The sequence below is a fragment of the Lepidochelys kempii genome, chromosome 1 (assembly GCF_965140265.1).
Source record: "Lepidochelys kempii isolate rLepKem1 chromosome 1, rLepKem1.hap2, whole genome shotgun sequence".
In the NCBI taxonomy this organism is placed as follows: domain Eukaryota; kingdom Metazoa; phylum Chordata; order Testudines; family Cheloniidae; genus Lepidochelys; species Lepidochelys kempii.
The window spans coordinates 166,036,274-166,058,273 of NC_133256.1; the positions used below are offsets into that span (position 1 = coordinate 166,036,274).

The 22,000-nt window shown below is 43.5% G+C and overlaps 1 protein-coding gene across 23 annotated transcripts in view; it reads right to left on the bottom strand.

Moving 5' to 3' along the window:
• Positions 1 to 1,708: 1,708 nt before the first annotated feature.
• Positions 1,709 to 22,000, bottom strand: part of BACH1 (BTB domain and CNC homolog 1) — a 54,969-nt gene continuing 34,677 nt past the window's right edge. For 21 of the 23 annotated variants that reach the window (XM_073362782.1, XM_073362810.1, XM_073362765.1 and 18 more), the window contains one exon: positions 1,709 to 17,120. In XM_073362782.1, the coding sequence (XP_073218883.1) occupies positions 16,662 to 17,120 (459 nt within the window). In that variant the 3' untranslated portion in view covers positions 1,709 to 16,661. The remainder of the gene's footprint in view (positions 17,121 to 22,000) is intronic. The other 2 variants (XR_012161173.1, XR_012161172.1) reach the window with 2 other exon arrangements.

Sequence of the window (22,000 nt, forward strand, 5' to 3'; positions counted from 1 at the left end):
CTCCCACTTCATTTGCAATTAATGAAGCATTTATAATGAGCCCAAAGCTCTGCTTCACAGAATTTATCACATTGTGTCTAATGAAGCCTCAATTATTAACTTTACTCTGGCTTCTGTTTAAAAAACCCACAGTTTAGTATCAATCATTTGAATTTAGAAAATGCAAGACTGTGGTGCCAGACTCAGAGTTCATTGCTTCTTTCAGATTCAAAGGCATACACATTATTTCAGCAATGTGCTGCTGCTGCTGTTTTAACAAGAGGGTCCCCCTAAATGGTCTCCTTTAAGTCTGTGATTAACCCCATATACTGCAATGCTTGTTAAGAGGTGTAATCACATTGAGTTTGGGGCAGGAGAATGCATTAATCCTACAGTAAAAAACAAACAACAAGAGAATAGGGAAAAATGTACAACTTCCCCAAGCATATGAGGGAGGGATAGGAAGATCTGTTTTCTTGTTTAAACAAAAATGGTTTATCTTCATAACTAAAGAGGGAGTAACCATGGGGACCTTCAATAACTAAGGATGGAGGCAAAAATCACCTGACAAAGTTTCTATTCATCTGCACTTTGTTTATACTTCATTGCTGGCATATATGGAGAGTATAGCAGAGTACTCAATTTATGTAATATGAGAAGTGGTAATCTCTTCTCCAAGGCCTTGGTTTTTAAAATACCTGCCCCATGATGTAACCTAGCACATTCCAAAAGATGATATATTTGGTCTTCTGGATCTGCTTCTGAAGAACAAAGATAAGTCATCTTTGGCAAAGATTATTTAGCAGTATCCTGGAAGGAGGTAAAGTCGCCCTCCCTTCCCTTTCTTGGTGGAATTTTAGCAAGGGGCTTTAAAAGCCTGTTTCGCACATCACTGTGTTGTATGTGTACACTAGCATGATCACAAATTTCTAAACTACAAGCAATGTTACCATGGTGTAGATGAGAATAGGATCAAGCCTAAGAATGTTTGGAAGTTTCTTGTTTGATTTTCAAACTGTGTGATATTTCCATTCTTATATGGACTTTAAGGCTCTCATCCAGCAAAGCACGTAAGCATCTGTTTCACTTTAAGCATGTGAGTAGTCTGATTGGGACCTAAGAAAAGCTTTTAACATACTTTCTATCCAATTTTAAGCAGAGATGTGCAGTATACACAAACTGCAGTACATTATAAGTTATTCCCCTGTGTTTTTACCTAATTATGTACTTTGTTTTTTTCTACCTTTAATAGTCCTAAAAATTGCAGGTGGCTTCTAAAAACAATTAAAAGGGTAGTCTAAGCTTTTAGAAATTGCCAGTTGACTAAAATGGCAATAACATGAGTCTTCTGAATGCTTCAGATGTATTACTAATCTGCTGAACAGAACAAGCTATGTTTAAAAGTGTTAAATCTAATTTTATGGAAGCAGAGGCTGCAGGCTGAAATCACTTGACTGTATATGAATAAATGTGATTGACTTTTTTTTTTAAGAAAACTTTATTTGCTAATTTTATAAATGAATTCTCTGCTCAGCTATAAGTTAGTGTGTAGTAGTGTGCTGCCATCTATAGTTTAAAAAAGAAAATGGAGAGTCTACTTCAAGCTTAAATAAACTGCTGAGCAGATTCACAAAACGGTGGTGATGGTGTGACACCTCTTCCCCTCGCCCCATCCCCACAGACACACCCCTAAGGCTGCTTAGTCCCATGGAAAACATCAATAAAAATATCAATAAATAATATCTTTATTAAAGATACAGGAAAAGGAAAACCAGCTAGAGCACCTGAAATGTAAAATATTAAGTAAGGCTTTTCATTTCCACAACATCCCTTGTTTCCCAACATCCAGCGTGGCGAGCTCAGCAGCAGAGGTGACCATGCAGTCCCAGATTCGCGAACAAGCTCCAGCATGGACCGAAGGGGAGACACTGGATCTGACTGCTGTATGGGGAGAAGTATCTGTGCAGGCTGAATGCTGACCAAAAGATGTGCTTATATTATATATATGCCAAAATCGCACAGGACATGTTGGAGAGAGGCTACAGCAGGGACACACAGCAGTGCTGCATGAAAGTTAAAGAGCTCAGGCAAGCCTACCAAAAGACAAAGGAGGCAAACGGGCACTCCGGGTCACACCCCCATACAGGCTGCTTCTATGATCAGCTACATGGCATTCTAGTGGGGGGGACCCTACCACTACCACACCACTGTCTGTGGACACCTGCAAGGGGACAGTCTCACGCAACAGGGAGGAATATTTTGTGGATGAGGAGAAGGAGAATGCGCAGCAGGCAAGCGGTGAATCCATTCTCCCCGGCAGCCAGGACCTTTTCATCACGCTGGACTCAATATCCTCTGAAGGCGGGATCCCCGACCCTGAAGCCAGAGAAAGCAGCTCTGATGAGTGCACATTTGTAACAACAGTACAGAGTTTAAAAACAATAGTGTTTTAATGTTTGATTTACCCCATTCACACTGGGCTGTTTGTGCTTGGCTAAAAGGGATTATCCCAGAGAATAGCCATGCGGTAGGGGTGAAGGGCTCATCCCAGAGGATAGCTATGCGGTGGGGTGGGGGAAGGTGTCTGCTGCATATCCACCCAAAAACCACAACCCCTCCTTTTAAATGTGATAAATTGTTGCTTGCTATGGGAAAGGATGGGGGTGCAGTTTGAAACCATTCCCACATATTATGTGTAAGAAGCCAACCCTGCTTACCCTGTGCCTTACCATAGCTCCCTGGAAACTGAATTCTGCTGCCCAGCCATGTGTGATGTGTCACCATACCGGCAGGCACTCAATATAAAAGGCAAAATGTGACCTTGTACCTAAAGCACATGTGCTATCTGCTGTGAATTGCCTGATTCACTGTGAAAGTCTCCCTTTTGTTCTCAGAAATGTATCATCTTAAATTTTACTGTCCCTTTTTATCTCCCCCTCCCCAGGTGCAAATGTTGCTCTGGTCCTCCTATCATCTCCATCCCTGAGGTTATCGCAGATTAGAAGTAGAAAAAAAACAACGCATTCACAATGACATGTTTTCCAAGCAGTCTTCCCACACTGATAGGGCATAGCTTAATACATGGAGGCATTCAGTGTTAGGCCAGGAAAGCATTAAGTGAGTGTGAAGAGCAGAGGCAGGAGGTGATGCTGAGGCTAATGGGGGAGCAAACTGACATGATGAAGTGTCTAGTGGAGCTGTAGGAAAGCCACCAGGAGCACAGACCCCTGCTGCATCCATTGTATAACTGCCTGACCTCCTTCCCAAATTCCATATTCTCCTCACCCAGATGCCCAAGAACGCGGGGCGGGGGAGAGCAAGCAGCACACAGCAAGCAGCAAAAACAATGTTTTTGGGAATGTTGCTTGTGCTGAGGTCTAACCTAGTCAGCAAACAGCGCCAACGAGCTTTTAAACGTCCAAAGGCACATTCTACCACCATTCTGCACTTGCTCAGCCTATAGTTGAACTGCTCCTTACTAGTGTCCAGGCTGCCTGAGTAAGGCAGCATGAGCCATGGGAGCAATGGGTAGGCTAGGTCCCCAAGGATAACTATTGACATTTCAACATTCCCAATGGTAATTTTGTGGTCTAGGAAGTAAGTCCCTTCTTGCAGTTGTTTGAACAACCCGGAGTTCCTAAATATGCAAGCGTCATGCACCTTTCCCAGCCATCCCACATTAATGTTGGTGAAACGTCCCTTGTGATCCACCAGTGCTTACAGCACCATTGAGAAGTACCCCTTGCAGTTTATGCATATCCCCACCTTGCCAACCAGTACATTCCATCTATCGCCCCACCACAGTTAGGGAACCCCTTTGCAGCAAAGCCATCCACTATGACCTGCACATTTCCCAGAGTCACTACTCTTGATAGCAGAACGTCAATGATTGCATTGGCTACTTGGATCACAGCAGCCCCCACAGTAGACTTGCCCACTCCAAACTGATTCCTGACTGACCGGTTCCAGTCAGGCATTGCAAGCTTCTATAGGGCTATCACCACTCACTTCTCAACTGTTAGGGCAGCTTTCATCTTGGTATTCCTGTGCTTCAGGGCGGGGGAAAGCAACTCAGAGTTCCAGGAAAGTGGCCTTACGCATGTGAAAGTTTCACGGCCACTATGAATCATCCCATACCCACAACACTATGCGGTCCCACCAGTCTGTGCTTGTTTGCCGGGCCCAGAATTGGTATTCCACTTTATCAACCAGCCCCACTGCCGCCATGATGTCTCAATTGCCAGAGCCCATGCTTTCAGGAATGTCTGTGTCCATGTCCTCATCAAAATCCTCCTCATGCTGGTGTCTCTTAGCCTGGTTCTGCATATACTCCAGAATAATGTGCGAGGTGTTTACCAATGCTCACAACAACAGCGGTGACGGTGAGCTCGGACTCCATGCTTGCCATGGTATGGTGTCTGCAGGAGAGCAGAGTTGCAGCAGAAGCGGTGGATGACAACGGTTAGCAGACCTACTGCACCGTCTGCTGACAGCAGCACCCAGGACACAACAGCCACGGTGACGGTGAGCTGAGCGGGCTCAGTGCTTGTCATGGTATGGCGTCTGCACGGAAAAAAGGCATGAAACAGTTGTCTGCTGTTGCTTTCATGGAGGGAGGGGCGACTGACGACGTGTACCCAAAACCACCCGCAAAAATGTTTTTGCCCCATCAGACACTGGGAGCTTAACCCAGAATTCCAAAGGACGGCAGAGACTGCGGGAAATGTGGGATAGCTACCCACAGTGCACTGCTCCATAAGTCGATGCTAGCCACGGTAGTGAGGAGGCACTCCGCCGACTTAATGAGCTTTGTGAACATATGCAATCGGCTGTATAAAATCAATTTCTAAAAATAGACTTCTATAAAATCGTAATTTTACTAATTTCGTAGTGTAGACATACCCTGAGTTTTTACTCATCATGATCAATGGGATTTTCTTAGACTGAATTCCTCCCTGCCTCCAACTGTGTTTACTGTAATTGCTGCTATGATCCAGTTTTGACTTTTATGGATGATCAGGAAGAAGATACTGAATCCCCGTTCAATGTTTATTAATTGTAAATATTTGCTTATAATGAAGGGAAGTAAACAAGTGGTGCAATTTCCAGTGTTATAATTGCAAATAGGAGGGGAAGTAGTCTATCCAATGGTGAATGGGAGGGACATGTCCATTAGGCAGTCTCTCACGATATGGAAGAATCTAGTAACTCATGTATTATGGGGAATGGAACTCTATAAATATGCATATAGATACATCAGTGCGTTTAACACTGAAGCCTTATTTTATGTACTAGTTTTTGGTCAGGTTTGCTAGACAATTTTCTTCAGGTGTTTCTTTTTGTCTGGTACAAAGGCAGGAAGCATCTAGAATAAAGCAAGGCAATAAACATCACGTATTCTAGGAATCAAGACAGGGTGATGCAGTTGTCTCTAGAGGGAAATGTCTGTGACAACAGTTGAATCATTACAGATGGAACTGAAAAATCTTTTCCAGTGAAATTTTAAATTGCTGAAAATACACTGATTATATTTAAATATACTGAATGGACACTTCACCAATGTTGCTTTAAAGCATTTATATATTAAATAAGAATTATGCCCATAGGTTGAAGTGAGGCTTTTAATTTTTTACGTTTATACTAAATGCTTTTCTAGTGAAATAAATTTGACAAATAACCAGGAGAAAGTAATAAATTGAGTTTATAACTGACTTTTTCCCCCCAAGAATCTGTAGTCTTTTTTCCTTTAAAGAATCCACAGTTTAGAATTAGGATTACAATCCCAATGAAGTCATGATACAGATTAAACAAAGCACATACCTCTGTGGGCCAGTCCTGCACATCTTCAGTAGAAGAAAGTCCCCTTACATTTAATGGTTCCATGGGCAGGGAGGGGGATGACAGAATCAGATCCTTTACTAACAACTGAATTAAGGTGTGATACAAACTATAGCTATGAACTGCACAAAGACACAGATCCTTTAACTAGAATTGCGCAAGTCACATCTACACACTGTGGGGCATCTAATTTTTCATAACAGACTGCATTTAATGTTTAAGGAAGGAAAAATTATTACAAATGCAATACAAAATGAAAAGTTGCATATTTGATGTAGTCCCAAAAAAGAACCTAGAAGTTACAACATTTTATAGAATTTGCAATATTTGAAGTACCACTAATTTAATATTCCACTAGATAACCTGCTGGGAAATTGAATAATTTATTTTGCCCATTAATCAGTATGTTTTGCTACAGTTTTAACAAACATCAGAATTAGCTAGAGTCCATTTGTTATACCAAGCCTTTTAAAAAAATTATATCACATGATTCCAAAGTAAATCAAAGGCCTCAGCTTTGCCTGTGGGTGGTCTGTATTGCTAGAGCGATAATGGATTGTACTTTAATTCCATAAAAATTCTGGATCCGATATTGGTTTTTAGTTTACTCCTACCACCACTTATGACATTAGCGCCTCAACTTGTTTGTTTAAGGGACCTTGTGTTCAAGTAATTCTGTCACAGTTGCACGCTGATGCTGACCACTTCTGGATGAAGGGACCACTGGTGAGATGAGAAGGTCCTGCTGAGGCGATCTGCCAAAAAGTGTTCCTGGCCCCAGTGAGAGGTGCAGCTACGAGATGGATGCTGTGTTGTACACAGAAGTCCCAGAGCCTGAGCGCTTCTTGGCAAAGGGCAGATGATCTGGCTCCACCTTGCTTGTTGATATAGAACGTAGCTGTTGTATTGTCCGTCAGGACCTGGACCACTCCGCTTTTTATGTGAGGTAGGACGGCTTGGAGGGTCAGGCAAACCACTCTGAACTCCCTGACATTGATATGTAGGGAACAATCATAACTTGACCAACAGCCTTGCATGCTGAGATCGCCCAGGTGGGCTCCCCACCCCAGGTCCGAAGCATCAGAGACTATGGTCACCGAGGGGCACAGAGCTGCAAAAGGAACTTCCCCCAACACCAAGGCAGGATTCTGCAACCAAGTGAGTGATGACAGTAGTCCCGGACAGACTACCCGGTCCATGCTGAGTCTGTTAGGTATGAAGACAGATGCCAGCCATGCCTGCAGGGGCCTAAGATGGAGCCACACATGTCAGACCACATGAGTGCAAGCTTCCATATGGCCCAATAATTGCAGGCACATGTAAGCGGTGGTGAGAGGTTGTATGCATGAGATGAGGTCCGCCATAGCTTGGATCCAAGCCTCGGGGAGGAAGGCTCTGGCCTGACTAAAGTAGAGGACTGCTTGAATGAATTCTGTGTTGCACTAGACTTAACGTCGACTTTCTCATTAACAGCCCCAGGTTGCGACAGGTGTAACAAAGCAGATCAAGATGCTGCCGCACCTGCTCCTGGGACTGACCCTTCATTAGCCAGTTGTCGAGGTAGGTGTAAATTTGAACACCTCAGCGCCTCAGGTAAGTGGCCAGTGGTACTATGCACTTAGTGAACACTCTAGGGGCTGCAGAGAGACCTAGTGGCAATGCCATGCACTGGAAATGGGGTTGGCCTAGCATAACACAAAGGAAGCACCTGTACCACAGAAAAATGGAAATTTGCGTCCTTCAAGTCGAGGGCAGTGTACTAGTCTCCCGGATCCAGGGAGGGGATGATGAAGTTTTGCAAGGTCCTCCTGGCCTCCAACTTCTTGAGAGACTTGTTGAGATGACAGGTCCAAGATAGGTCTGAGGCCCCCTTTTGCTTTCGGGATCAGGAAGTAGCAGGAGTAGAACCCCTTTCTTTTCATGTCTTGAGGGACCTCCTCCACCGTCCCAAGGTGCAGGAGGTTCTCAAACTCTTGGATGAGGAGTTGTTCGTGAGAGGGGTCCCTGAAGAGTGATGGGGAAAGGGGGTTGGGAAGGAGAGGTTGGCCACGAACTGCAGAGAGTAACTTGAGCACCCAACTGTCCAAGGTCAGCAAAGACTAGGTCAACCAGAAGAGACAAAGGCAGTTGAGGAAAGAATGGGAGGGTGGATCCTGGGAGGTAACTGGGGCGTTGTCCTCGAGCGCACCCAACTTCTGGCCTCCTTGGCTTTTGGAAGGCCCAGGCTGAGCAGACGAAGACGACAACGGGTGTTGCCGCTTGGACCGTATCTCTATTCTTCCTCCTGTAGGTGCCCAGCCAGGGAGTCCCCCAGGACCTAGACTGTGGAGACTGAGGAGGCAGGGGGGTGGAATGGCTTCCTGGCCTGCTGAAGAGTATGGAGGTCCAAGGAGCGGAGGGTACACAGGAGTCTAAGGCCATGGAGTGTCAAGTCCATGAGCTCAGAGAAGAGCCCCATCACTTCAAATGGGAGGTCCTGAATAGTGGCCTGCATCTCCTGGAACAACCCAGAGGACTGCAACCAGGAGCTGTGCCTCATGTCCCCTGCAGGGGCGACCACCCTGTCCGCTGACTCAGCGATGTCCCAGGCCATCTGAAGGGCCCACCTTGCCACTGCTGTGCCTTCGTCCACCAAAAAGGTGAAATTCTGAGCTTGCTCCTGCGGGAAGGCTTCCTTAAATTTGTTAAGGGAGTCTCAAAGGTTAAAATTGTACCTGCCTAACAGGGCCTGGTGGTTAGACACCCAAAATTGCAGGCTTGCCATCGAATAAATCTTTTTGCCAAATAAGTCCAGTCTCAGAGTCTTTGTTTTTTGGTGTGCCACTGACTTGGCCCTGCCTCTCCCTTTCATTAACAGCAGACATAACCAGTGACGCCGCTGGAAGGTGTGTATACAGATATTCTAATCCTTTTGTATGGATGTAATACTTTTAAGAAGGCGGAAAAGTAGTAGGCAGAGTCAAAGATGAGGTTTGCCACAGTGATTTGGCAATCTTAAGGACCCCTGGGTGGATGGGCAGCACGACCCAGGCCAGGGTGGAGGAAGACATAATGTTAAAGAGAGCATTGGATTCCTCTAACTTCCTCACTTTAAGTTCAAGTTGGTAGCCACCTTCTTAAGGAGGGCCTGGTGCTCCTTGACGTCGTCAGGAGGGCTTTGTTCTGGAGATGACGATGACAACGACAACTGGGAGACCATCTGGCAGAGGGTGACTTGTGTGGTGGCAAATCTTTGGTAAGAAGCTTGCTGGGACTGGCGGTATGGGGACAGGTGCCTTGACTCTAGTGTCCCAGGTCTCGTGGTGGGAGAGCGCTGCATCGGGGACCTCAGTCTTCTGACTGGAGACCAGGAATGTGATGCCAGGGTCCCAGGCCTTGGAGACTGGGATCTACACCTGCAGTCCAGGGACTGAGGGTGCTCCACTGCCCTGTGAGGCAGTCTGATGACCAGCTTGCCCTTAGGTGTTGGGGCCTTAGCCAAGTCCGGCACCTGGCACAGTGTTGGATGGCCTGCTTGTTCTTTAGCCACTGGGGCTGCTTTGGGCAATGAGGGCCCTAGGAGAAGCTGTGGTCTCCTGATGCTCCTGGGAGTCAGAGGCAGATCCCTGGCCAGGCTGGGGGTTCTGACCTCAGCAGTACTCCTACGAAGCCCCAGGTTGGACACAGGGCCTGATGTAGGTCCTTTGACAGAGGTCCCTTTCCCTTCCAGTGCTGGAGGGCTCCTTTTCTTTTGCATCAGCGAGGGGAACGGTGCTGGCGACGTGCTCTGCACAGATGCCAAGATGCTCACCGTGGGATCTGAGCGGGAAGGCTCTGACACAGGATGAAGCGCAGCATCCACGAGGAGGACCCTCAAGCGGCTATCCTGCTCCTTTTGGGTTCTAGAGCAAAAGTTCTTACAGATTTCTGCACTTGTCCTTCCTCTGGGCCTCCCTCAAGCACTTCAGACAACTGTCATGAAAGTTACTAATAGGCAGTGGCCTACTGCAGGACAAGCATGGTTTGAAGCCGGGAGAGGGGGCGGCATACCCCGCTCCAGGGTGAAGGCGCAGCCAGGACTAACTACCAAATGCTTAACTTAAAGGCTAAACTATATACAAAGAAAAACACAATGGGCTATTGAAGAACCGCTAATGCTCTTGCGATTGTAAGACAAGGCACTCCGACCAACCGTTACGGGCAGTAAGAAAGAAAAGAGGGGGTAGGGTCAGTGGTGCCTATATATTAGTACATGGGTGTGGCACTCAAGGGGACACTACATCTGACCCTATGGATATCACTTAGGCAAAAAACTCCGGTTGCACACGTGGGTGTGCTCACACCTAAAATGGAATAGACCTGAACAAGCACTCGAAGTATTCTTACTTACATTTTGAAGTGTGAGTGTAAACTTATATTCCACTGTTCAAATTGCATTGCGTTGATCGGAGATTTTCAGTAGCAGTGCCTGGTCGGGTCACAGGCGCTCAGTTGGTATCTCCTGTCTCGTTAGAATCTTCCTGAGCGCCTGCATCCCGCACCCCCCTCAGTTCCTTCTCTGCCGTGGAGTGATTATACTAGTACATCAAAGTAGAGGGGAGGAGGATGGGGAGTGGAGCACCCACAGGGACACATCTCTAAGACCTTCAGTTACTGCAAAGTGAGTAACTTCCCCTTCTTCTTCAAGTGCTGTCCCTGTGGGTGCTCCACTCTAGGTGAAAGTGTAGCAGTACCCACTATGGTCGGTGGGACTTTGGAGATGCGGCAGTGAGTACTGTAGAGAGTACTGTATGGCCTAGTGTGGTGTCTGCCATGGTATCTTGTGTGATAGCACAGTGTTTGGCAAACGTGTTCAGATGACCATGTAGCCGCTCTAAAGATGTCAGAAATGGGTACGTTATGTAGGAAGGCAACGGATGTTGAGACAGCTCGAGTGGAATGAGTTCTAATGCCTTTGGGCAGCTGAATATTTTGAATACGTTAAGAGGATCTGATGCAGTCAGAGATCCACTTGAACAGATGTTGTTTAGAGATAGCAGTACCTTTCAATCTTTCGGTGATGGAGACAAAGTTGTGGAGATTTACGAAATGGCTTAGTCCTATCTAAGTAAAAGGCAATTGCTCGCCTGACATAGAGAGTATGTAGGGATGCTTCGTGTGGAGTCTTGTGAGGTTTGGGATAAAAAGTAGGTAAGTATATCGGTTGGTTAAGGTGGAAGGTGGATACCACCTTAGGGAGAAATTTAGGATGTGGTCTCAGACTGACTTTGTCTTTGGAGAAGATTGTGTAGGGAGGATGGGCCATCAGGGTGCTTATTTCACCTACTCTCCTTGCTGATGTTATTGCAACTAAGAAAGCTACCTTCATGGACATATGGAGAAGAGAGGAGGTAGCCAAAGGCTTGAATGGAGGTTAAGATTCCATGTAGCTGCCGTTAGGTAAATTTTAGGATAGAGATTTTGCAGGCCTGCGAGAAATCATTTTATGGTGGGGTAGAGTAAAGAGTGAATAACCTTCTAACTGGTCGTGGAAGGTGGTAAGCACCGCCAGGTGTACTTTGATGGAGCTGAGTGAAAGTCCGTCCTGTTTTAGTCTCAGGAGGTAGTCTAGAATGTTAGGGAAGGTCACCGTATTGGGCGTTAGGTGATTACGTGAGCACCAGAGGACAAAACGCTTCCACTTCTGCAGATAAGTTTTATGAGTGGAGTCTTTTCTACTGTGCAGAAGGACGTATTGGACTTGCTCGGAACAGGCTAGTTCATGGGTTTGGAACCATGAAGGAACCAGGCTGTCAGGTGGAGCTGGGGTTGAAGAACCAGTCCGTTGTCCTGGGAAAGGAGATCTGGCCTGTTTGGGAGAGCCCATGGATGACGGGAGGACATGCGGAGTAGGTAAGGATACCAAGTCTGTCTCGGCCAAGCCGGGGCAATAAGGATGGCCCGGGCCTCGTCTACGATCTTCCAAAGAACCCTGTGTAGCAGAGGGATTGGTGGGAAGGCATAGAGGAGAGAGTTGTTCCACGGGATGAGGAACGCGTCTCCTAGGGATGCAGTCCCGAGTCCCGCTCTGGAGCAAAACTGCTGACATTTTCGATTCTGGGATGTGGCAAAGAGCTCTACTGACTGGGTGCCCCAGAGGGAGAAGAGATGAAGTATTGTGGGATGCAGTTCCCATTCATGTTCTGTTGAGAAGTGTCTGCCGAGTGCGCCGGCAGTAGTGTTGTGGCAGCCTGGTAGGTAGGAAGCGACGATTTGTATTTGATGTTGTATGCACCAATTCCATAGTCAGATGGCTTCCACGCAAAGGGAATGTGATCGGGCTCCCTCTTGTCTGTTGATGTAGTACATACATGCTATGTTGACTGTTAAGACCCGAAAAGATTTGTTCTTTCTTCCCCTCATAAAGTGCAGGCATTTTTGCTTCACTGCTCTGAGCGAATTATGGGTAGGTGCGTCTCTGATGCAGACCACTGGCCTTGTCCCCTGCGTCCCCCTAGATGCACTCCTCAACTGATTAGGGAAGCGTCCGTGGTGAGCATGAGCATTGGGGATCGTTGCTGGAAGGAAACCCCCGTGCAGTGGTTTTCTGGTCTTGTCCACCAATGTAGGGAAGCTAGAACATTGGGAGGAGGAGCTAGCAGTGTCCCTAAGGTGTGTCTGTTGGGTTTGAAATTGGAATTGAGCCAGCCCTGAAGACATCTCATGTGTAGCTTGGCATACTGGACCATGAAGGTGGTGGCTGCCATGTGACCAAGGAGCTGTAGACAGATTCTTGCCTGTGTCCTGGGACAAATAGAGCACGTGCATATGAGCTACATGATAAGTGAGGAATCTGTGATATGGGAACGAGGCCCTGCTCTGGATTGAGTCGAGATGAGCTCTGATGAACTCAATCTGTTGTGTAGGTGTCAGAGTGGATTTTTGGATGTTTATTTGGAGGCCTAGGCTGTGAAAGAGGGAGATGGCCGAACAGGTAGCTTGAAGCGTCTCACCATAGGAGTTGCCTTTGAGGCAATCGTCCAGGTAGGGGAAAAGCGTGATTCCATGTTTGTGGAGGTGAGCCACGACCATGGCTAGAGTTTTGGAAAACACTCTTGGCGCTGAGGAGAGGCAAAAGGAAGAACTGTATTGAAAATGGTCGTGACTGACTGTGAATTGTAGGAAGCATCTGTGAGCTGGATGAATTGATATATGAAAATAAGCGTCCTGTAGGTTGAGGGCTGTGAACCAGTCCCCTTGATCCAGTGCAGGAATTATTGTGCCCGGTATGACCATCTAGAATTTTTGTATCCTCAAGAATTTGTTCAGTCGGCATAGATCTAATATAGGCCTCCATCCCCCGATCTTTTTCTGGGTCAGGAAGTAATGGGAGAAGAATCCTTTCCCTCAATGTTGCGGTGGCACAGGTTCCACTGCACCTAGCTGGAGAAGGTGAGCCACTTCTACACGAAGTAGGTGCTCGTGAGAGGGGTCCCTGAAGAGCGATGGGGAAGGGTAGGAGAATAGGATATGAATGGGATAGAGTAACCGGACTGAACTATTTCGAGGACCCAGCGATCCTGTGTAATACGCTGCCGGGCACGTTTGAAACTCTGGAGGCAGTGGCCAAATGGGTAAGTAGGCTGTGGAATCAAGGAGTGGTCGCACAAACTCTTGACCAACGTTTGAAAATTGTTTATTCCCAGATGAGTGGGAGGTGGTTGCTTAAGCTTGATTTTTGTCTGCGCTTAGGGGGTCTAGAGCGATTCCTATTTGTCATATGGTTTGGGTTGAGGCCGAAAATGTTGTTGTGTGCATGGTCTTTGGTAAGGTTGGTATCGTTGTCTCCTGGGAAAAAATGGGTGAATACCCAGGGCGTGCAGTGTTGCTCTAAAATCTTTCATAGAGTGAAGTAGTTTGGTGTTTTTTTTGGAAAACAGTTTGTCTTTATCATAGGGGAGGTCCTCCACTTTGGTCTGCAGATCTTTAGGGAAGAGACGGTTGAGAAGTAACTGAGGGGGGTGCGGGATACAGGCCCTCAGGAAGATTCCAACGAGATGGGAGATACCAACTGAGTGCCTGTGTCCTGACCAGGCACTGCTACAGAAAATCTCCAATCAACAGCACCGAGACACACAGACACCTAGAGTGGAGCACCCACAGGGACAGCACTCAAAGAAGAACAATGAATTTCTTCAACATGTTAAGGATAGTCATCTTTTTTCCTCCCTCCACCCCCAACAAATAGCAAAATTCATAACTTATTTTAAAAAGTCCACAGGAAACCCTCAAAACACAGGACACAATGAATATCAAACTTTTGGGAACTTTATTCCAATTCCGTAATATTTGCTATTGTATTATTCAGGAGTTTGTAAACTGTATAAATAATGATGCTACTGTTTCCAGAGATCAATTTTAGTAGTACTAAATAAATGAGTAATGTAACAGTAAACATTAGCTTCGCACTGCAAGAGATGTACATAAAATGGAAGCCTTTTTAGAAAGGACATTGGCTTTTATTGTATTTTTAGAAAATATTGGATTATGAAAGATACAAAATCAGTTGTAATTATTTCACTTTTTTACACGCTGTATGCCATTTTACTGATAAGGCTTTACAATATCTTGCCCAACAAATTTAAAAGGTATTTTTAAACATGCCTTAAAGTATTTTTACAAGTTCAAAATTGAGTATTTCAACTGAAACAATATTTACCTGAGAATCCTATATCATAAAATTGCCATTCATTCTTAACTTTAGCAAGTTGATGATGTAGCCTATAGAAGTCCACATGCAACCTGTAGGTCTATTGTATTAAATAATCAAAAATGTATTTAGATGCAGCTGGTTAGGCAATGAACTACCTCAAACTTTTCAAACCAGGCTGGTATTAGAAAATGTTGAAGTTTAAGCACACAGGATGAATTTCACCATACTACACACAAAACCAGAGCTGTTGGTTTTGCACTGGGAATCCTGAGGGTTTGTGGGATAGAATTCAGACGCCAACCTATGAACAGGTGGCAGCAATGTAGCACAACACCTCTGTGGTGGCTATTCTAGCCTTAGGACTTAAGTGGTGGTCACTGCTGACCCCCAGTCCCAACAGTTGTCGTTTTGGCCCACTAGATATTCGCAAGACCCTGGCCAGCCCCAGATAGCCCAACCAAATGGCTTTAAAAAATAGATCATTCCTATTGATAAAAATGTGACTATGAAGTTGCAAACCCATGATTTAGTCTCAATTCATTGTATTATGCCATTTTAGAATATGACCTACTTTAGAATGTTATATAAAGGGCCCTAAGTTGTTAATGTAAGTAGAAAAATGTGGTGGCAAAACTGACTAATCATGGGGCATTGGGATAAGAGGGCTAGTGGGTTGCTGGAGAAGACATCACGTGATCTTCATAAGTAAATACATTATAAAGTCACAAAATATAAATGCTAGTCATTTAAAAAGTCTCCTCTCAATAATCTGAAGGGAAAAGATACCCACAACCAGTAGAACCCACATCATCAAGTTGTATTGGAGTAGTACTTTTTTCTAAAGTTCAGTTATTTTAAACTTGCATATCACAATGCTATGCAACACTAAAAAATTCGTCTTGAAAAAACAAATCTATCACTATAGATCTGAATGAACTTGAAATCACCTGGATATGAGGTAGTGTATTTACTTGTATTACATATGGTTATTAGAAGTACTGTTGAGATTTGTCAACTCTTTTATATTTGGCCAATGGTTCATAATACACTTTTATAATATAAATCTTATTAATGCTAAATTACCTATATAGAGAGAGCTTAAATCAAGCACCTTATCAGAAAGGGTTATGTTTTAGTATCCTGGAGGCAAAAATTCTGTCTCACCATAAAATAAGATAAACCTGCAAAGCCAATATTTACAGTCGCAATTGGAGCAAAAGATGACCTTCCATACATGCACACCAACATAAAAAGGTTAATGTACACTGAGGTAGAAAATGAATTCCATTGGCTTGTACAAGATTCTTCTATGTTTTGTTATGTAAACCAGCAAAGTGAATTTTTTTCTATTGTGAGGTTCGGTACTTAAAATGTCTGGTATCAGAACAGCAGCTAAGCAATGAGGGAATATTTGTATGCAATTTGCCTCTAACACAAGGCGAAACAAAAAAACCCTACAGCAGGGATTATTCCTCCCCTCCCCCCATTTGTCTTATTTTAAAGATTGGGTTTATTCTTTACAAAATAAGTAATGAACAAAACCCAACTGGCTCATTTTCTTTTTATACTTGTAAAAGGTTAGAATTAAAGTACAAGCCATTGAAAATGCACTGAAAGTTATGTTTACCCATAAAGGTAACCTGATTAAAAGTTATTTTCAAACACATCCTCACTGGTCCCAATGACTGTAACATTTATAAGCCATCCTAGTCTTTCAAAATACTTTGTTTTCTGACCCTCATATGAGACATTTTACAGGGAAGCATAAGATCATCTGCTAGCAAGTCATTGTACAACAAGAATAGATTTTTGAAAGTATCTGGGGTCGAGATGCCACAAAATCAGGAAAGTAGTTCTAGTACTCCACTAGTCATCATGATGCTGGTATCCTAATCCAACTATAAGTAATCCCATTTATTTGCACTAAAGGGCTGAGCGCTCGTACAAGCTTTTAGAGATGGACGCATTTCTTAGAGTGATGTAAAATATTATGCCCCGAAATTACATAAAATAAAGCCAAAGATCTGCTGAGTAATGTAGATGGACAGATACTAGTTAATGCACTTGCAAAATATAAAGTTTTGCCTTTCCCTTCACTTAAGGCATTTTATAATAATGCTAAAACCCTTACTTTAAATCCCATAAGTTTGAGGTTGGCAATCACAAAACAGATTTATTCATCTGTAGTGCATTTGTCAGTCATCTGCTGACAGAAATCTGTGATACCACCACTCTGTCCACATTGTTCCACAAGTAAAGTTTTCTCCGATGTTTTCATAGAAATTGGACAGAGTTCCTGCACTTGATTATAAGTGGTATCAGATGTGCCTCTTACACATGGATAGCAAGAACTCTGTTCACTGGCCGACACAGCACCTGAAAGCCCACTTGGTAATTCTATACACAATGGGATCACAGGCTTGCCATCAAGAGCCGTTCGTTCTCTCTCAGAAATTAAAAGTGAAAGTGGACAATCCAAGGTGGAATACTTCGCAAGTATCTGTATTTGCTCACGACTCAATGCCGCTTCCTTACATACTTTCTGGCAAAGTCCAGTCAGATTCTGCTTTGTCTCTCCCAACGTTGACAAAATGTGATCTCGCTCCTTTAGCAAGCTCGCCTTTTCATTTTGCTGCAAAGAGACACATGGTTATTGACTCTGTACATTTTAGTGCTCTGAAATCAAAAGTATAGTTTTACTCTTCACCAAAGCTGAAACAAATATTGAATCCAATAGATGTGTATTTTGTTTTTCTTGGAAAAAAGATAACATGTTAAAGTGATGATAAAAAGCAACAGACTCAAGTGTAGCTTTTTTGCAAAGAGCTGATTTTGATTTGAACTTTGCAAAACTCCACCTTTTTACATTTAAATAAAAACTATTTTCACCTGAACAAAATGCTAAAGTTTCAAAAGTGATCCCAGGACAATGTGTGAAAGACGTCCATTCTCAAATAATTTCACATTTTCTGAAAAACATTTTTCAGGCTTTTAGAATTTAATCTTTTAGATCAGTCCAAACAATGAAGTTCTGAGGTCATATTTCATCGGAACTATTTTGCACAATTCTATCTATAATCAAATTCCTCTACAGAAGTTCTGAATAGTGGTCATGTGGAGACTGAACTATGAAAAAAGCCTTGCAAATGAAGAATTCCACCCTTGTACAATTTATGCCATCACCTTAGTGATTCCTCAAATGCTATTTGTGAGGCAGCACTAATTTTAATTTATTCTTATACAAGTGTTTAAAGATCTCAAAACTTGACAGCAGAAAAATTAAGGTTTTACTTGAAAAACAGAACCTACAAGTGAAAAAAGCTAATTCTTATTTAACATATTGCATATGCATGCCAAAATTAGTCATCACTATGGTCATGTAATTAAGATACCATGTTTAAGGCAATTACTACAGGATCAATAAAATTGCTAAATGGAGTGATCTACCAAAGTAGTTATGTTAACAAATTAAACATTTAATACCAGACACTATACTCTCACTGAGGCCAGTATTCCAAGAGATAAGTTTAAATCCAGATTTCACACCATATTGTGTACCTCTGTGGTATTGTACCTCTCCTTCCACTTTGTGTAAGTAAATGTTTCTGAATTGGGGAATGTATGTCTTCTTCGTTGCCACTTCCCTTTTCAGGGCTGGTGACTTCTATAGCCTTTGTGACTGTTGTGCAAATGGAACTGGGGAAAATATGTAGTGAGCGTAGGTGGATAAAGCAGAGCACTCTGTAATCCTAACCAAAATATCCTCTCTGACAAACTGTCAGTCAATACAGTTTCAAAATACTGTCTGGAATGGTGTAACAACTGTGGAGAACTTAAACAGAGGATGAAGTAATAATGGACAGGAGGAGACTGGTACTATTTCTGTTGCTGTACTTAAGTACAGAAAATACACTGCTGAAATAGTATATTAAGTGAGGATGCCAGTTGAACATTTGGGTTATTGTATTTATTCACTGATCATCCATAAGCATAATAGGTTGTCAGACAGACACAAAAAAGAATGTTCCTGCTCTGAAGAGCTTACAAAGTAATTACATATATAATGCAAGAGTGAATTTACAAAAACTGGGAGACTGAAGGGAAGACAAGGGTTATTGTAGAAGATAAAATTATTACAAACCTGTTCAGTTTCTGGTATTCTTTGAGATGTGTTACACAGGTCACGTGTGCACACTAGCACGGCAAAGCAGATCTTTCTCCCACAGCAATAATTTTGGGACAGCACATGCGCACTCTGCATGGTTATGCAGCAAACCTCTTCGAAAGAGGACTGATCAAAGTGCATTGATGAACTTCTTACTACCCTCACTAACAAGAGCTCTGTAGTCCTCTTTAGCATTATCTAGCAACTTTAGGTCTAAATTGGATTACATAACAGTTTGAGGATGTCATAGAGCTTGATTTGAAATTCTAAATTGTAATCTCGATAATGAATAAAACCTCTCCCCCAAACTAATCCAGTTTCTTTGAATCTGTCTTTGGGAGTAGATTTAGATCATCCTTGTCTCACCTTTTTATGCATGGCCATTGTTACCAAAGATCCTGTGGCTGGGTACAAATAAAAGTACTCCTATCTCTGGGAACAAACTTGGAACCTCTTCGGTCCTTTCGACAATAAGTGTCAGACAAGGGAGGGAGGGGTTGGATTGCCAAAAGGATTTTGGTAGGTTCCAACACAACCTCATTAACAGGTAAAGTCACTTGAGCAGACCCTGTATCTCCAACAGAGATGGCTATGTTTTTCTTAAGTTTCTAATACATCTTATGAATGTCTGGAACTGGAAAAGATGATTCAGAGACAGTGGCATCATTGGGGAATGATGAGGAACTGTTTAATGGGGGCACTATAGAGTCCACCTGTTCTGCCATCTGCTGAAGTGCTGTACCAAAAGAAGCAGGCACTGGAGAAATAGATCATCTGCTTGGTGGGTATTTGGATCAGTACTGGGTAGAGAACATTGCCTTCATGGTAACAGACATACGGCACAGAGTCTGGAGGAACCACAAAAGATTCCAAAAGGGCCACTGCTGTACATGATATGGTACTTGGGCCAAGCCACAAAGTATCCCCTCCTAGGACCTGCTATTACACAAATGAGGGTGCTGAGACCAAGGATAAATAAGAAGAAGCATATGGCCTTCTGTGATGGGATCCCCAAAGGTAAGAATCCACCCTTAACTTTGAAGGGTAAGCATAATCTGAGGGCCAATGTGATGCAACACTGGACAGCGGTCCTGCTGAAGGTATTGTACATCTGCTCTGTTAAGAGCTTCTGGTCACTATGGCACCAAGTGCTCTGTCTCTAATGGTGCTGAATAAGTAAATGTTGAAGAGATCCCCAGTACCAGAGCTTGTGTAGCAGGAATAATTGGTACCTGAACTTCATCCTGCATCAATGGTGAGTCTAGCACAGACAGGGAAAAGTGGTCCTGGTTGCCATGTATGCTTCAGGAGTCATCAGTACCAAGGGCATAAGATGCATCGTAGGTGAAGTCGATATCATAGAAAGACTGGAAATGGAAGCAGTCTCGACAGTAACACGTTGTATGCTGGAGTCAATGGCTCTACATTGCTAAACTACAAATGGAATATTAGGGAGCACCTAGCTGGAGCTGGCTTAGCTCTAAACCTTAGTACTGGTTTTCTTCTTGTGTGATTCTGTTGATCATCTAGCCCTTGAAGATGAAGAGGGCTTCTTCTAGCTAAAAGAGATCTAAGTACTCTATTTCTGCTGCATGTGAAGTACTGGAGATAGACAATGGCAATGAGGAGATGCCACTGAGCGTAGTCGTACGCTCTTAGATCAGTAGAGTCAACCTCCATGTACTGAGCAGCAGGATTCTGGATGTGCGTGCATGCAAAGTTGCTTCCACCAAGAAATGTCAAAGCTGAACTTCTCAATCCTCGTCTTAACCTACCTACAGATAGGGCACTTGTGCCTCACGTACCCTTCTCCCAAACACTTTAAACAGTGAGAGTGGGGATCGCTGATTGGCATAGATTTGTTACAGCAAGAATAGCAGAAAAATCCTGGGAATTTAAGCATGCCCCAGTACTGAGCTTAAAGCTAGAAGGAAACGCAACAATTTTTTTTTAAATGTACCGTTAATTAGAACTATGCTAAAACTACCTATGTACTACTACTACAACATTTAGAAAAACTTTCTCTAAAGAGAAATTGGGAAAGAGCATAACTAGCTCAAACATGCTCTGAATGCTGACAACAGGCAGTGAGAAAGAATTAGGGGGAGCACTGGTGTTTAGGGCTCTGTGACCCTTGATACCTTCGCCCAGCAGAGCGTAGTGGGCACATGCACAACCCCAACAAGTTCCAGTGTGGGAAAAAAATCTCTGGTTTCAGTGCACTTGTGCTCACACACAAAGTGGAATGAACATGTGCAAGCACTCAAAGAAAATGCACTTATTCAAGCTACGTACATATTCATATGGTATGGAGGGCTCAGATAATTTAACAATGCTTGTGGGGTTTTTGTTCATTTTGTACTAAATTGTGACTGTTTACGGGCTTTTAAGATGGATGGTGGAAGTGGAGGCTACCAGGGTAGGAGAGGCTCAAGAAACGGACATGGAGATGGCAAGGACTGACTGATGGGACAATTAGGATGAGGGGAGGACACAGAGGAGGATAAGAAGAAAGAGTGGAGAAGTAGGAAAAAGCAAGTTAAATGAAGCAGGTGGCAGTAAAATCAAGTTGTGATTAACCTGGAATTCTCCAGATGGTAGAGATGGACTAGGCTAGAGGCAGGGGGCTATGTAGATTAAACAAGCGTAAGACTTAGTGGTGCAATATAATCGGTTGATGCAGCTTTAAACAAATGAATTTCTCTCCAAAAAACAAAAAAAACCTAGACTACATACCCTGTTTATCCACCAGCTCATATGCTACATTGACTCCTTCGTTCATAAACAATTTAAATATTTTTAAAGTTTTACTTCCATATTCTCTCCTTTCCTCCAAGCTTTCCTTTTGCAACAGAGCTTCAAACAGCATCCTTCACTACTATCTCCCTGAAAAAAACTGATGAACTCTTTAGTGGTACTTTGCAGGGAAGCAGGTGCTGCCAGTCCTTCCCACGTCAGCTAATCAGTAACAGTGTTTTGCTGCCCCACTTCCACTAGTTAACAGAGGGAAGCAAGGCTGGCAGGAGCTGCTGCTTCCTTTCTGAAGTCAATCAATATACACACATCTTGTGTATGCTGAGGCACTTAGTTGCATATTGTATTGGTAAACTGATGTGGACTGTTACTTAGTACTAAATCCTATATCTCCCAAAAATATTTCCAGTTAAGGTATTTTTCTATCTACAGTGAATACTAATTATTGGATATAACTAATATTTTAACTAAGTTAGAAGGAGCTCTTCCAAATTAGCAGCACTAGTTTTAATTACCAACATAAAAATACCAATTAATTTTGAGGTTACCTGCCAGTAATTACTGCTCAGAGTGTCACATCCCCATATTCAAAC